The sequence below is a fragment of the Mustela lutreola genome, chromosome 4 (genome assembly GCF_030435805.1).
Source record: "Mustela lutreola isolate mMusLut2 chromosome 4, mMusLut2.pri, whole genome shotgun sequence".
Classification (NCBI taxonomy): domain Eukaryota; kingdom Metazoa; phylum Chordata; class Mammalia; order Carnivora; family Mustelidae; genus Mustela; species Mustela lutreola.
Genome location: NC_081293.1, coordinates 75,709,343 through 75,723,637, shown reverse-complemented (window position 1 = coordinate 75,723,637; position 14,295 = coordinate 75,709,343). Strand labels below are relative to the sequence as shown.

The window sequence follows — 14,295 nt, the reverse complement described above, 5'->3', positions numbered from 1 at the left end:
GTTCTTAAATTTAAGCCAATTCAGTGAAATGTCAAGTTTGGTTCTGCGCCGGCCATACTGCATCTGCTCAACAGCCCAGTGGGGCAAGCAGGGACCTTGCTGGAAAGCATTCTGCAGCAGGCATCACGAGTATCTGAACAACTCTGCACCCTCAGCACTCAGACATGGTGTGTGGACCAGTCAGCACGCTGGGCATCGCCTGGGAGCTCTTAGAATCCTGTGCCTCCCTCAAGACCCACAGAATCAGAACCTGTATCTCAAAAAGGCTCTGCGGTAATTTATATGCACACTTAAGTCTGAGAAGCACGTTGGGAGCCACTGGTTCTCAAAGGTGCCTGCGTATTGGAATCATCTGGATGGTTAAAAATACAAACAAACAAAAAACCACGAAAAACCACCACCACCACTTGGGTCTAATCCTACAGATTCTGATTTAACTAGTCTGGGGTAGGGCCTGGGCATCCAGATTTTTAAGAGTTCCCTGGGAAGCCTCTGTTATATGGATTACTCATATATTTTGATTTATTTACCATGAAACTCCTCTTTTATTTAGGGCCTGACACATACCAGGCACTCAATAAATGCCAGCAATTACATAAAACATGCAGAAAACTTGATACTGAACTATGAACTAAACTTTTACTTTTGGTCAAATTAAAGAAAATATAAAATAGCTGAAAACTTACTCAGATTAAGTTTAGGTACAAAGAAATTTTGAAAATAATCTCTAAAAGCATGGAAATGCATGAAAAACCCACCTTGGCTAGATGCCAGAGGATTTAAAGGATAATAAACAGATCGAGGCCTGAAAAAGCAAGTGTAAAACTCAAACATAAAATGGTTTTACCTAATTTTCTTCCCAACAGAATCCTACTCCCCTTCCTCTACCCTCCCTTTTGCCATTCCTCCTCCTTCCCCTACCCCCTCCAGTTACTTGAAACAGTTTTCATCGTAGATGCTGTTCCACACTCTCCACACAGAGGACCCTTTATAGCCGGTGTAACGCTCTGGGTTCAGCAACAGGTCTACATACTGAGCAGCTGGAGATTGCTCAACTGAACAAGGAACAATTCATCAAAACCACCCATAGGTCACCAGTTATCTGAAATGTAACACTGTAATGCAAACATAACTACTAAAAGGTCAGAAAAAGGCTATGCTTTTCAAGTAATGTCCAATTTAAGTGAAAGAGTGGTTAGCACACTCACGACTGTACTTGACCCGGAATAACTTACACTCCTGAGAGGAAAAAACAACTCCTCCCTTTCCTTTCGATACTCAGTGCTCTCTTAAGGAACAGAACACCCCTCCCCTTCTGAGAGGCATTCATCATTCCTACGTTTTAACCAACTGGGATCAAAAAGACCTAACAGAATCATAACCTGTTCTACTACTTGATTTGATTTCTTCCCTATGCATACACTTAACTACACACAGGCTCAGAAACATTTTTTTAGCATATAGTATACTAAAAAGAGAGATTTTCCTGCTATTCTCTACTCTGGACTTAGGAAATAAATGGCTCAATAACTTCAGGATTCAAATTTGATCTTAGAATTACACAATGCTCTAGTTTAAACAAATACACATTATGGTTTGTTTCTATCACTGTTCATACAGAGTACTTTTGCCCTCTCAAGCCAATATACAGCAGACACAACTTCAGGAAATTGTTAAGACATATAAATTAACCATTTTATTTTTTATTTTTTTAAGGATTTTATTTATTTATTTGAGAGTGAGTGAGCAAGCGCACAAGCAGGGAGAGGCAAAGGCAGGGGAGAGGGAGCAAGAATCTGAAGTAGACTCAGTGTGGAGTGCAGAGCCCCATGCGGGGTCTCATGCCATGACCCTGAGATCACAACCTGAGCCAGAACCAAGAGTCGGACACTTCAACGACTAAGCACCATGGGTGCCCCTAAATAACTATTTTCTGTGTTGAAATCCAAATGAGTTTTTACTAGTTCTTCACTATTTGGACTATCCTCTGAAGGATACAAAAGATAAAGAAAATGGTCTTAATTATCATGGCTCACATTCTGGATAGAAAAGGGAAATACATGCTTTCATACCTTTAGAAAATGTGTAATAATCATGCTTCACACATTGATGATCATAATATCATAATACATGGAAATGAACGAACTATCTATGTTGACACAGAGGTACTCCTTTATTTGTATGCATCCTACCTTTTCATGTCATGAGATTAAATCAATAGTATGCAGACACCGGACTTAAAACAGGGCCAAATATGGCCATTAAAATATGGTCCCTCTTTTTTTCATTACTAATAGTGTATTTTCCTTTTAACCAACAATACTTATTGAGCATTCAGTGACCATAACTGAGATTATCCATAACTCTAAGAGGAAAATGGCATCCTGATCCATACCATCCAAGAACTACTTGGTACTTCTGTAGAAAGTAGGAAGAACACAAAGAAATGAGTTAGATCTAACTTACAGACAATAGAAACATGAACTGAAGAATACTGGCTCTATTTCTGCCCTAACATTATATAGATATTCCACTGTATAAGTTAAGGCACAGAAAAAAGGTAATTTACAGATGGATTTACAGAAACTGTCCAAGGACATGGACTGGTTCAAGAGTTAAAAACAGTAATTTTTTAAAAAAATCTTCCTTAAAAAAAAAAAGAAAGATTCAAATTATGGAGTGTGGCTTTTAAAGTTCAAACGGAAGTTTTACAATTCACTAGCTTCTGTTATAGATTTTTCATTTCTCTGAGGTGGTCTTGATTAAGCTCATTTGCAAAATTGATCTAACTACTTACAAATACTAAATCTACCAGCAGCATATATATTCATTGAGATATGTGTATACACATGTATTAAGAATGTGTGTGTGCATGTAAGTTTACACAAATGTGGGCTCAACTATGAATGTACACCTCAGGCTAATATCAACCCAACAAAAGCAACTAAACAACCACTAAGGAAAAAAAGATTAAGATATTAAACTACATTTTAAATCATTATACCTTAAGGAAGTGAAAATCACAAGAGTAAAATCCAGCATATCAATGTTTAACTTAAAACTTATATTCTCAATGTCCTTAATGTGTATTCCCTTACTTGAATCAAAAGTGCATTGCTGGTTTAAGTGGTTCTTAAAATTTTTAATACTTTTTCAAATCATGAAAGGCAGGTCTTGTTAATTTATAAAAGGGATTAGCAAACTATGATCCATAGTCCAAATGCGGTCTGTATACTTTTTGTAAAGAAAGTTTTATGGGAACATAAGCCACATTCATTCACTGCTTTCACACAATTATGGCACAGCTGAGTAGTTGCAAGAGAAACCGTACAGTCCACAAAGTCTAAAATTTTTACTATCTGTCCATTTACAGAAGAAAATGTTTCTCAAGCCCTGACCTACACTGACAAGAACTTCATGGCATCTAGATGAGGAAGTAGGGGTGAGGGAGCATCCACAGGTTGAGTTCCCCCCAAAAACACACCAGTGCTGGTATCCCCATGCTTCCCCTGGGGCCACCTGTGACATGATTTTAATTAGCCTATTCAGAAACTACAACTTCTTTCTATTTGCACAGCGGTAGCATTCATTTGGAAAATGCTCTTTGGACCCCTAATATGTCTTCCTCCTCCCCAAAGCTTTCTCTTCTTGCTCCCTTTGTAAAGCTCTTCCTAAACTGTTCCATCTGACCATGCTAACCATTCCCAAAGCATTCGAAGAATGTCCACGGAATCAAAATACTTAATTCTGGGAATTCATCAATTTCAACTAGTGCTTTTTCTTCCTTTTCAAGTATACCTTTTTTCCCCAAATGAACTTTCTTTTCATGGTCACTTAATTGCATATTAGTGTTAGGAGGCTACACAGCATGTTCGAGGATGCGAGCCAGTCCTCCACACCTCCTAACCCAAATATCTCTTCAACATAGCACAGGTCAACTTAGCGTGCAGTCTTTTTGTTTATGGATAAAATATACTGCTGTAGACTCAGGATTGAGCCTCCCACCCTCCATCACCAACTCTAACTTTGACTGCTAGTAATGCATTATTAAAATGCATTATAAAATATTCAGGTGAGAAGAACCTATACTTCATAAAGCACCCAAATAATTCTGACACACAGCCAGATTTGGAAACTACTGTTTTAGACAATACTTTAAATTTATTAATGAATGGGGTGCCAGAGTGGCTCAGTGGGTTAAAGCCTCTGCCTTTGGCTCAGGTCATGATCTCACAGTTCTGGGATCGGGCCCTGCATTGGGCTCTCTGCTTGGTGGGAAGCCTGCTTCCCCCTCTCCCTCTGCCTGCCCCTCTGCCTACTTGTGATCTCTATCTGTCAAATTAAAAAAAAAAAAAATCTTTAAACAAATTATTAGTGAACACCTTTTTTTGAATTTTTAAAGGTTTTTATTTATTTGACACAGAGATAGAGTAGAAGTAGGCAGAGCAGCAGGCAGAGGGAGAGGGAGAAGCAGGTTCTCTACTGAGCAGGGAGCCTGGTGTGGAGCTCGATCCCAGGACCCCGAGATCATGACCTGAGCAGAAGGCAGCAGCTTAACTGGCTGAGCCACCCAGGCATCCCTAATTTTAAGGGAAAATATAAAAGTAAAAATCTGTCATACTATATAGGTTATTTATGAACCAACAACTTCATTCAGCAAACATTTATTAAGCAAGTACCATGTCCAGGCACTGTTCTAGGCACTAGGGATAAAGCAGTGAACCTGAAAGACAAAGCCTCAAGCAGCTGACAATCTAGTTGGAGCAGATGGACAATGAACAGATTAACTAAATAACCTGCCCTGCACTCGCTGGTCATTCTTGGTACGCAGAGTGGGCAGCAGTGTCAACACTCACACTGAGAGTGGTTGCTGGTTTCTACAGGCAGGTGACAGCCGGTTTCTCTGATGAGGTGACATTTGAGCAGAAACCCAAAGGAGAAGAGGCCATGCATAGAGACAACAGTGACAACAACAACAAAACAGGAGTAGGGAAAGGAGCTTACCTTAAACTGCTAAATTATTTAAAAATCTACTATTTAATCTATAAGGGTCATCTTCTCTTCAAATAGAACAAAAACAAAACAGAGAACAGGGATGTAGAGAATATATACCAATAAACTGGGGTGAATATTCTTCAGATTGTTTTAATCAAAAGGTTTTACATAACTGAAATAACTAGACGATGACTCTAAAGCTACTCTGAAGTGTTTTAAAAAATGGTATATATAAATCATTGGGACATACACAAACATTACCACCCAGAGAAGTAGTGGTGATCCAACCAGTAAAATGGCTTATATGTTTCAGGACTACACATAATATAAAAATTACTAATTTTTAAATTATGAAATCCTAAAATCTTATAGGACATCTCTTCCATTTTTATAATATAAACAGCCAATGTTAAAAAATTAGTTAACACTATATTGATGAGAGGTGACTGATACATCATTGCTTTTACCAAGGGATCTCTGGAATGGAGTAGCATTTTTTGTTAAATACCTATAAAAGAAATATATACTGACATTATTTACTATAAGAAATATTCACAGAAATGATTTTTAATTTAAAAATATGTTAATTAAGCACTAAAAATGTTTTATTTTAGTCAAAAAATAGGTAAAATGATAAGCTGGCAAGAAGTGACTGTGAGTGTTGAACACTAAGCATAATTAGAATGACAACTGTAGAACAAATTAAAGAGTAAGCAGTGATGTCAATCCTTAACCTAGGTACAACAGCTTGCTTTGATGAAACATTTGTCAATTCTAAATATCCTAACAGGAGTATTTTATTAATTTCCCATTATTCTATCCAGATACCCAAAGAAATTTTTTTTCAGATCTCTTAAAAATATTCTTACTGGCGGCAGGTGCAGTGCCTGGGTGCCTCAGTTGGTTAGGCATCTACCTTCAGCTTAGGTCATGATCCCAGGGTCTGTCCTGTGACAGGCTCCCTGCTCACCTGGGTGCAGGAGGGGGGTGGAGGTCTGCTTCTCTTTCTCCCTCTGCTGCTCCCCCTGCTGTGCCCTCTCTGTCAACTAAAAAAAAAATCTAAAAATAATCCTTGCTGGGGTTGCCTATGTAGCTCAGTTGGTTGAGTGTGTGACTCTTAAAAAAAAACAAAAAATCTTTTTTAAGACTTTATTTATTTGACAGACAGAAATCACAAGTAGGCAGAAAGGCAGGCAGAGAGAGTGGAAGTAGGCTCCCCATTGAGCAGAGAGCCCGATACGTGGCTCGATCCCAGAACCCCAGGATCATGACCTGAGGCAAAGGCAGAGGCTTTAACCCACTGAGGTACCCAGGTGCCCGAATGTGTGACTCTTGATTGAGGCTCAGGTCATGATCTTTGGGTGGTTAAATCAAGCCCTGAGTCAGGCTTCTTGCTCAGCCCAGAGACTGCTTGAGTTCTCGCTTTCCCTCTCCCTTTGCCCCTCCTGGCTGCTCACATTGGATAGATAGATAGATACATACATACATCGATAAAATCTTTGAAAAATAAAAAATGTCCTTGCTCAAACCTTATAAGCCATGGTGTTAACATTGCACCTCCTGGCAACCTCTCAATCTGCTGTGCTATTGTAGCAGCTCACTCTAACTTGCTGCAGGGCAGACTGGAGGATGAGCACAATTCTACAGATGGATCCCCTAAAACCCTCTAGGAAGCTCTATGACTACTTGAGTGCTTTCCAAGTTCTGAGGAACTCCTGCTGCCTCCAGCCATGCATTCCTGAACCCCAAATTCTTCTCCACCAACTATGACATCAAGGTAAAAAGTGAAGAGAGGCCAAGTGAATGATTTAAGTTTACTTGGCACAGTTCTTGGGAATATTCTCCTTAGATCAAAATTTTTGAGTCACTTCAATTACCTTCTGAAGTAAGAGTCATGGTAGTTACTGCTGAACAGCGCCCTCTCTTCATACTATTCCAGGGGACTCTTGGGAAAAGGCTTGTGGGGAAGTCAAATTAGAGTCCTCCCCAATATTGCAAGGTGTCTTTATGTTTGTTGGGACCTCCAGAAAATTCCAATGTGAACATGTTTATATGTTCATAGACCTAAACTGAGTGGCTTGAAATAAAGGTCCATAGGAGATGATGTGTCATGATGGGAAAAATATAGGTATGGGATCCAGTCAAATCTGGGATTGAATCCTGTCTCAGCCTCTTGTTACTGTGTGATCCTGGGCAAGCTACTCTTCTTGAGACTCAGTTTCCCAGGACATGAGATAATACACAGTTATCAAGGTAACTATAAAGATTAGCAATAATGTACTTAAGGCACTCAGCACATGGCTAGAACATAAGCTCTCAATAAATGCTATTATGAATAATAAGATCCACTCAGCAATACCCAGTGTATTCAAGGTATAACTGATTATATTTCCACTGATTTCCATTTCTTATAAAAGGACTAAGGTTAAAATAACTTCATTACAATAGTTTATTACCATCAAGTTCACAAAAATGATCCTGTGAATCATCATATCTCGCCCAGTCAATGAATGCTTCTTTGCTTTGATTAAGGAGAAAGAGGGAATAAAACAGAAAAATGATTTAAATTGGGAATGGAAAATGTTATGCTGTATCTTATATAATTAAAACCAGATAATCTGAGATCATGTCTTTAATTTAGATAGTTTCATAAATTCAATTAGTGGTTACCTGAAGGAATGATAAACAAGTTACCTGAAAAATATACATATTAACTTCCATGAAGTATTTCTATTTAACTATACTAAAACTATGAGCCCTATTTTAATAATAATTTCCATTAGAAAATTATTTTACAGAAATATAGGAGATGTAGTTAAATACAAAAGTCAACCTAGCCTTTTCGACTGACTTAGAAATAGCAATCATTTTTTTCTAAAGTAGGAAATAAATTTACATTCATAATTCCTTTAACTTAAACTGCTTCTGTATTTATAAGACAAAAATACCAAAAACTGCATTTCTAGAAGCTCCCTTCCTACATGGTATTCACTGGTAGCACCAATGTCACTTTAACCATGGCATATCATTCACTTTCCATACTACCTCACATTTAATAAAATATAAGATCAAGATCTCTACTTGGAGATCTTGGAACAATTACAGTCATTCAAATAAATTCTGACCTATATTCACTTTAACCTATATTCAGACCATCTCTGTCTTAAATACGTAACAGCAACATCTATAAGAGAGCTATCATCCTTCTTCTTTATTTACAATACAACAGGAAAAAAACAAAGTAATAAAGTTATTTGTGTACCAAGTACAAATCACGTAGTTCCTAAATATGTTACTATCATAGCCAAGAATTTATTTTGTATTTGAGAAACCGCTACATGACATAACCACTAGAAGTACACATAAGGCTGGCTGCACAAAATCCACTATCAATAAACGTTGCCGGGGTGCCTGGGTGGCTCAGTGGGTTAAAGCTTCTGCCTTCGGCTCAGGTCATGATCTAGGCATCCAGGGATCGAGCCCTCAGCAGGGAGCCTGCTTCCTCCTCTCTCTCTGCCTGCCTCTCTGCCTACTTGTGATCCCTGGACACAAATAAATAAATAAAATAAATAAATAAATAAATAAATAAATAAAATAATAAATAAATAAAATCTTTTAAAAAAAATAAAATAAACATTGCCAATTTAATTCACAGTGGGATTTTTTTTCCTCCTATGGGAATATTCAATTAACTTAATAATACAAGTTAATGGAAATACTTGTATCATAGTTGACTCAGCTGGAATACAGGATGTGATAAAGCAAGAAGGCAAGTTCTAGTTACGGCTGAGATGGTAACTATAGTTATGTTACTTAATTAGAGAAGTCTTATCTTTGAAAATAGTCAAGAACAAAGCAATTGTGACATAAATTCCTATTTTCTTATTAACAATACAATTTAGAGGAACTTTTATCCTTGAGGATTCTTATGTGGTGATGCTTTGCTGATCGTTTCATCCCAAACCCTGCCTGAAAGCCACAGCAGCAGAAAAGATGGCGAAGGCTAATCTAATGCTAACAGAGCTGGCTCAGTCTGGCTTATAAGTGGGTTGAAGGGAAGTAGTACAGCTTTTCTAAAAGTCAGTTTGAAGATGGATGCCAAGCTACTTACGTCACAACTTCCTAGTCTTTACCAGGGACTTCCTATCAAGATGGCGCTGGGTTAAAACCAGTGGCCTTCGAAGTGGGCAATGCAGGGGCAGGAAGAAAAGGACCAGAGCGATTTCCAAAGAGCAGGAGAAAACTTCTCAGGGTGGTAAACAAAATAACTATCTTTTTTTTTTTTTTTAAAGATTTTATTTATTTATTTGACAGAGAGAAATCACAAGTAGATGGAGAGGCAGGCAAAGAGAGAGAGAGGGAAGCAGGCTCTCTGCTGAGCAGGGAGCCCGATGTGGGACTCGATCCCAGGACTCTGAAATCATGACCTGAGCCGAAGGCAGCGGCTTAACCCACTGAGCCACCCAGGCGCCCACAAAATAACTATCTTGATTAAACTGACTTTCATGTGTACACACCTGTCAAAACACCAAGAGGCATATTTAAATAGGTACAGTATACTGCATGTCAATTATATTTCAGTAAGGCTGTTTAAAAGTTATAGTACCAACTGCTGGAGAATTTGTGGAATGAGGAACTCTCATACACTACCAGTAGCAATGTATTTTAGAAGTCATTTTGGAAAACGTCTCGGCAGTATTACTTAATTTCACCTCTAGGTATATTCTACATAGATGCATACCAAATGTAAACACCAAATGTCCGCCACTATATTTTTTGGAATAGCTGTGAAGTGGAAAATTCCAACTATCAATGATAGGATGGGAACATTTTGGTGCAGTTTTAACTATGGAAACCAATGAAAAAAGAATTAAATGCTACTACTAAGTCCAAGAACATGGGTGACTCTCACAACATGATACGTAATAAAATAAGTCAGACACAAATAATACATTCCATATTATTTTATAAAAATAGGCAAAAATAACTTCTGCTACTGTAATTCAAAATCATGGTTAACTTTGGACAGTGGTAATGACCAGAAAAGTACACACAGCAATCTTCAGGGCAGCAAGTACATTGTTTTGGATGGTTGTTGCAGAGCTGGGTTCACTTTGTAAAATTAAACTCACCTTTATGCTTAACATTTATATACTTTATTGCATTTCTGTTATACTTGGATTTAAAAATTTAAAAATAACTCTGTTCAACAAAATATCTATAAGCAAAATTAAAAGACAAGCCCTAATAATGCATATGGCCAAAGAATTGTGATCAGATTGCATGAGGAATGCCTACAAATAATATAGATTTTTTAATTCATTTGACAGAGAGAGAGAGATCACAAGTAGGCAGAGAGGCTGGCAGAGAGAAAGGGGGCAGCAGCTGAGCAGAGAGCCCAAAGCAGGGCTCGATCCCAGGACCTGAGATCATGACCTGAGGTGAAGGCAGAGGCTTAACCCACTGAGCCACTCAGGCGCCCCCAAATTATAATATTTTAAAAGTACATACTATCCCACCTCCACACCCCATGCCAACCCCATGTTGTTTCACCATGGAGAAACAACAGCAAAGAATATTAAAAGGCACTTTACCTTAAAATTCTATAGTGACTTAAGTCCCAATCCCTGGATAACTTCTCTAGTTATATTCTTTCCTGGATAATGTCATATGGTTTTAAAATGCCATATATTCACACATGACTCCCACATTTTATCTCCCCCCTGAAATTGAGACTTGTGGATCTAACTACCTGCTCGACATCTCCAACTGATGTCTCATAGGCAGTTCAAATGTAGCAAGTCCAAGACTGAACTATAATTTTCCATCAACCTTGTTCCTCCTGCAAGGATCCCCAGTTCAGTCAACGTCAACTCCTAGTTTTCTAGTTCCAAATCTTTTTTCTTTTAACGTTTTTTGGAATTTATTGATTTGTATTTAAAATGAACTGTTGACACAGATTCCCTGGAAATCATCTGACTAAACCCGAGAAAACAGTTAATTCTACTAAGACAGTAAAATAATTCCAAGACATATGGTTTACCCAACAGAACAATACTGTAGATGCTGTCTCTGATACAAAAACTCACTGCTCCTTACTCTTCTAAACACACAGTGGTATAGAGTTAACAATATTCAATCACTTCTGTTCTTTCTTGAATATATAAAATAAAAATACCAATTAAAAAACTAATATATCTTCTCTTTAAATGTTTCTTACAGATACAATTTCAATATTTTCATTCAACAGTGGTGTGTTTTAAGAGATTATTATTCATTCACAAGTCAAACAATACTCCACACAAAGAGGAACAGTCTATAGGCTCATACTGTGAATAAAGACTTCAGGAATGCAGCAACGGATCTTTCTAAATTACAAAGTGGATAAAATTCTGAGAGGATACATGCAATAAAGCTCTACTAAGCAGATGGCCACAGACCTAGAACATTCTACTGATAACTTCAATGGGACTCCAGATGCTTCCAAACTCAACATGAACTCTCATCTTAGGCTTTGTACTTTCCTTTTCCAGTTTCACTAATGACACAAACATGATTCAAATCCCTGAAGAAGTCATTATAGTCAAGGGCATATCCTACAATAAACTTGTCTGGATTTCAAATCTAACAAAGTCTGATTTATAACTAAAACATCAAGGGGTCCTTTTCACCAGCAAGCTTCCGACCTCGATGATCTTTGGATTATGCTCCTTGACCAATGAAAGCAAGGTTTGCATTGTTTTGCCAGTGTCAGTTTATCCTCAATAATCAAGACATTCTTTCCAGTCAAAGTTGAGAGATCAGGACGCCTGGGTGGCTCAGTCAGTTAACCACTGTCTTTGGCTCAGGTCATGATCCCAGGATCCTGGGATCGAGTCCTGTGTTGGGTTCCTTGCTCAGCCAGGAGCCTGTTTCTCTCTCTGCCTCTGCCAGCCACTCTACTTGCTTGTTTTTTTTCTCTCTCTCTCTTCCTTTCTCTAACAAATAAATAAATAAAATCTTAAAAAAAAAAAAGTTGAGAGATCATCTCCATCATTTACTTTGATGTGCCCTGTTGACTGGTCATTACAATAGCTCTTCAGTCTGATGAAATCTACAGTAATAGGAATGGATCCATCACAATTTCTGTTCAGTGCTTTGATACCACCCTGCAGGTCAGCAAAGAATTTATAGCCTCCCTCGAGCAGACAGAGGTCTACGATGTGACGGTCTACGATGAAGACAGATGTCTTCATCACATCTTGACTAAGCTGCTCGGTCCTGTCCATAATTCCATGAGGAATAAACACCTTTTCCAAATCCTCAGCATAATTATTGAGGTATACAGAATAAGTCTAGGTGATCACCTGGTTTATCATCACTCATCATGATGCTGGGGTTGCCACTGTGCAGCCCAGTGGGCGTATGGGTTAACCGCAGCCTGGAAAGGAGGAAGCCGGGGGCGTAGCAGAGGAGGTGGAGGCTCCACAGAAGGTGGCAACAAGTGGGAAAGCTGAGCGATGTGCTCGCTGTTGCTCTCTAGGCCGCTGCTGGAGCAGAGGCCTCTACTTCCCAATCCTGTAGTCATTTATAGCTCCTATCTTTTTCCATACCCCACATCAAATCCTTCAGCAAATCCTGTCAGCTCGCTCTTCAAAATCTGTCCAGAATCTGACCACTTCTCATCATTTCTACAGCTATCACAATTCTGTCTTACCTGGATTAGTACAATAACCACATAACATAGCACCCGGCTGCCTCAAAGCATTCACTCCAGTCCTCCAGCGACTTTTCATTCCACTCAGTTTAAAAGCAGCATTCGTAGCTGTCTTCAAGCCCTCCACCCCACCCCACCCGACCCCTGCCCCCATCCCTAACATCTTCTGACTCAGTCTTCTACTATTTTGCCCTTGACCACTGTACTCCAGCCACACTGGCCTTCTTGGGAGGCTTCAAATCATCTAGGCACACTCCTGTCACAGGTCCTTTTTACTAACAATTATACATGCCTAGAATACTTCTCTCTCAGGCAGCCATATTATGACTTATGACTTGTGCCTTTATGGGCACTTTGTTCAAATGTCCCATTATTGCTGTGCCTTTCTCTCACCACCCAATCTAAAACAGTGCCACTTCCCCATCCCCATCCACAACACCCCTAGCCCTCTGTCATCCTTCTCTGCTTTATCTTTCTCCCAGGCACTCATCACCACTTTACTTACTTCTTATGTATTTTACTTTTTTACTGCAGATCTCCAAAGAGGATTAAGCTTCATGAGAAAAAGAATTTGTCATGTCCACCACTATATGCTTAATACTACTCTAGAACAGTGCTTGACATATATTGTAGGCATTCATTAAGAAACACTAATATGCAATAAACAGATTAAAAATGCTCAAACTTACTAGTAATCAACAAAATACAAATTAAACAAAAATGAGATGCTATTTCATCTGCAAGCATTATTAATTTTTGGCAAGGATGCGGAGACCAATGCCAGTTCACAGCCATACAAACACTACGGAAAGCCCTCAGGCAATATCAAGAACAGGTACACGGGGTCATCATAAGGTTTAGCAATCTCACTAGTGCATGCCAAATTTCCTACTGTATGCCAAAAAAATTTACAAGGCACTCAAGGTCACATAATTTGTAGAAGTAAGAAATGTGAATAATTCAAATGTCTATCAGTAGAGGAACAGATAAGTAAAATACGTAATAGTCATCTGATAAAAACCATTCATCAACTGAAATAATGAGACAAATCTCCCATGTTTTAACATATATCTAGAACGCAATATGTACAGTGTAAAAATAAATTTGGATGTTAAATTCAGTATTATTTTATATAAGGAAAAATAAAATCATATGTAAAATAACCATCATTTTATATATATAATAAAAACAAAACCATAGATGGATTCATGATAGTAGTTACCTCTAAGAAGGGAAGAGAACAGAATTGGGAAATAGGGCATAGGGGATTTCAAATTTATCTACATTTCTCTCTTTTTAAAAACATAGTAGAAAAAGTTAATATCTAGTCACTAAATAAATAAATAAATAAAATGAATTTATTTTATTATCTTATTATGTTATATTATCTTCTCTAGTTTTCTATATTAAGATTTTTCAATAAATAATGACTGATAACTTTATTAAGTCTAACAATTATAGTACACAAATGCCAACCTAAGCAAATAGGAAATTAAAAAGATTAGTAATAATCCATTCCCTACTCTCAATTATAGATATGTTCAGTCATTTCATAGTGCATAATCTGAGACCACTCACAAATTATGTTGGCCTTCACAAGCAGG

General features: G+C 38.0%; 1 protein-coding gene and 1 pseudogene across 6 annotated transcripts in view; both read right to left on the bottom strand.

Annotated features, from left to right (window-relative positions):
* Positions 1 to 14,295, bottom strand: part of LOC131828992 (ERO1-like protein beta) — a 50,770-nt gene that overhangs the window by 9,157 nt on the left and 27,318 nt on the right. For all 6 annotated transcript variants that reach the window (XM_059170302.1, XM_059170301.1, XM_059170300.1 and 3 more), the window contains 3 exons: positions 7,452 to 7,516; positions 935 to 1,055; positions 759 to 805 (listed from right to left, as the gene is read on the bottom strand). In XM_059170302.1, the coding sequence (XP_059026285.1) occupies positions 759 to 805; positions 935 to 1,055; positions 7,452 to 7,516 (233 nt within the window). The remainder of the gene's footprint in view (positions 1 to 758; positions 806 to 934; positions 1,056 to 7,451; positions 7,517 to 14,295) is intronic.
* Positions 9,520 to 13,062, bottom strand: LOC131830020 (hypoxanthine-guanine phosphoribosyltransferase-like; annotated as a pseudogene).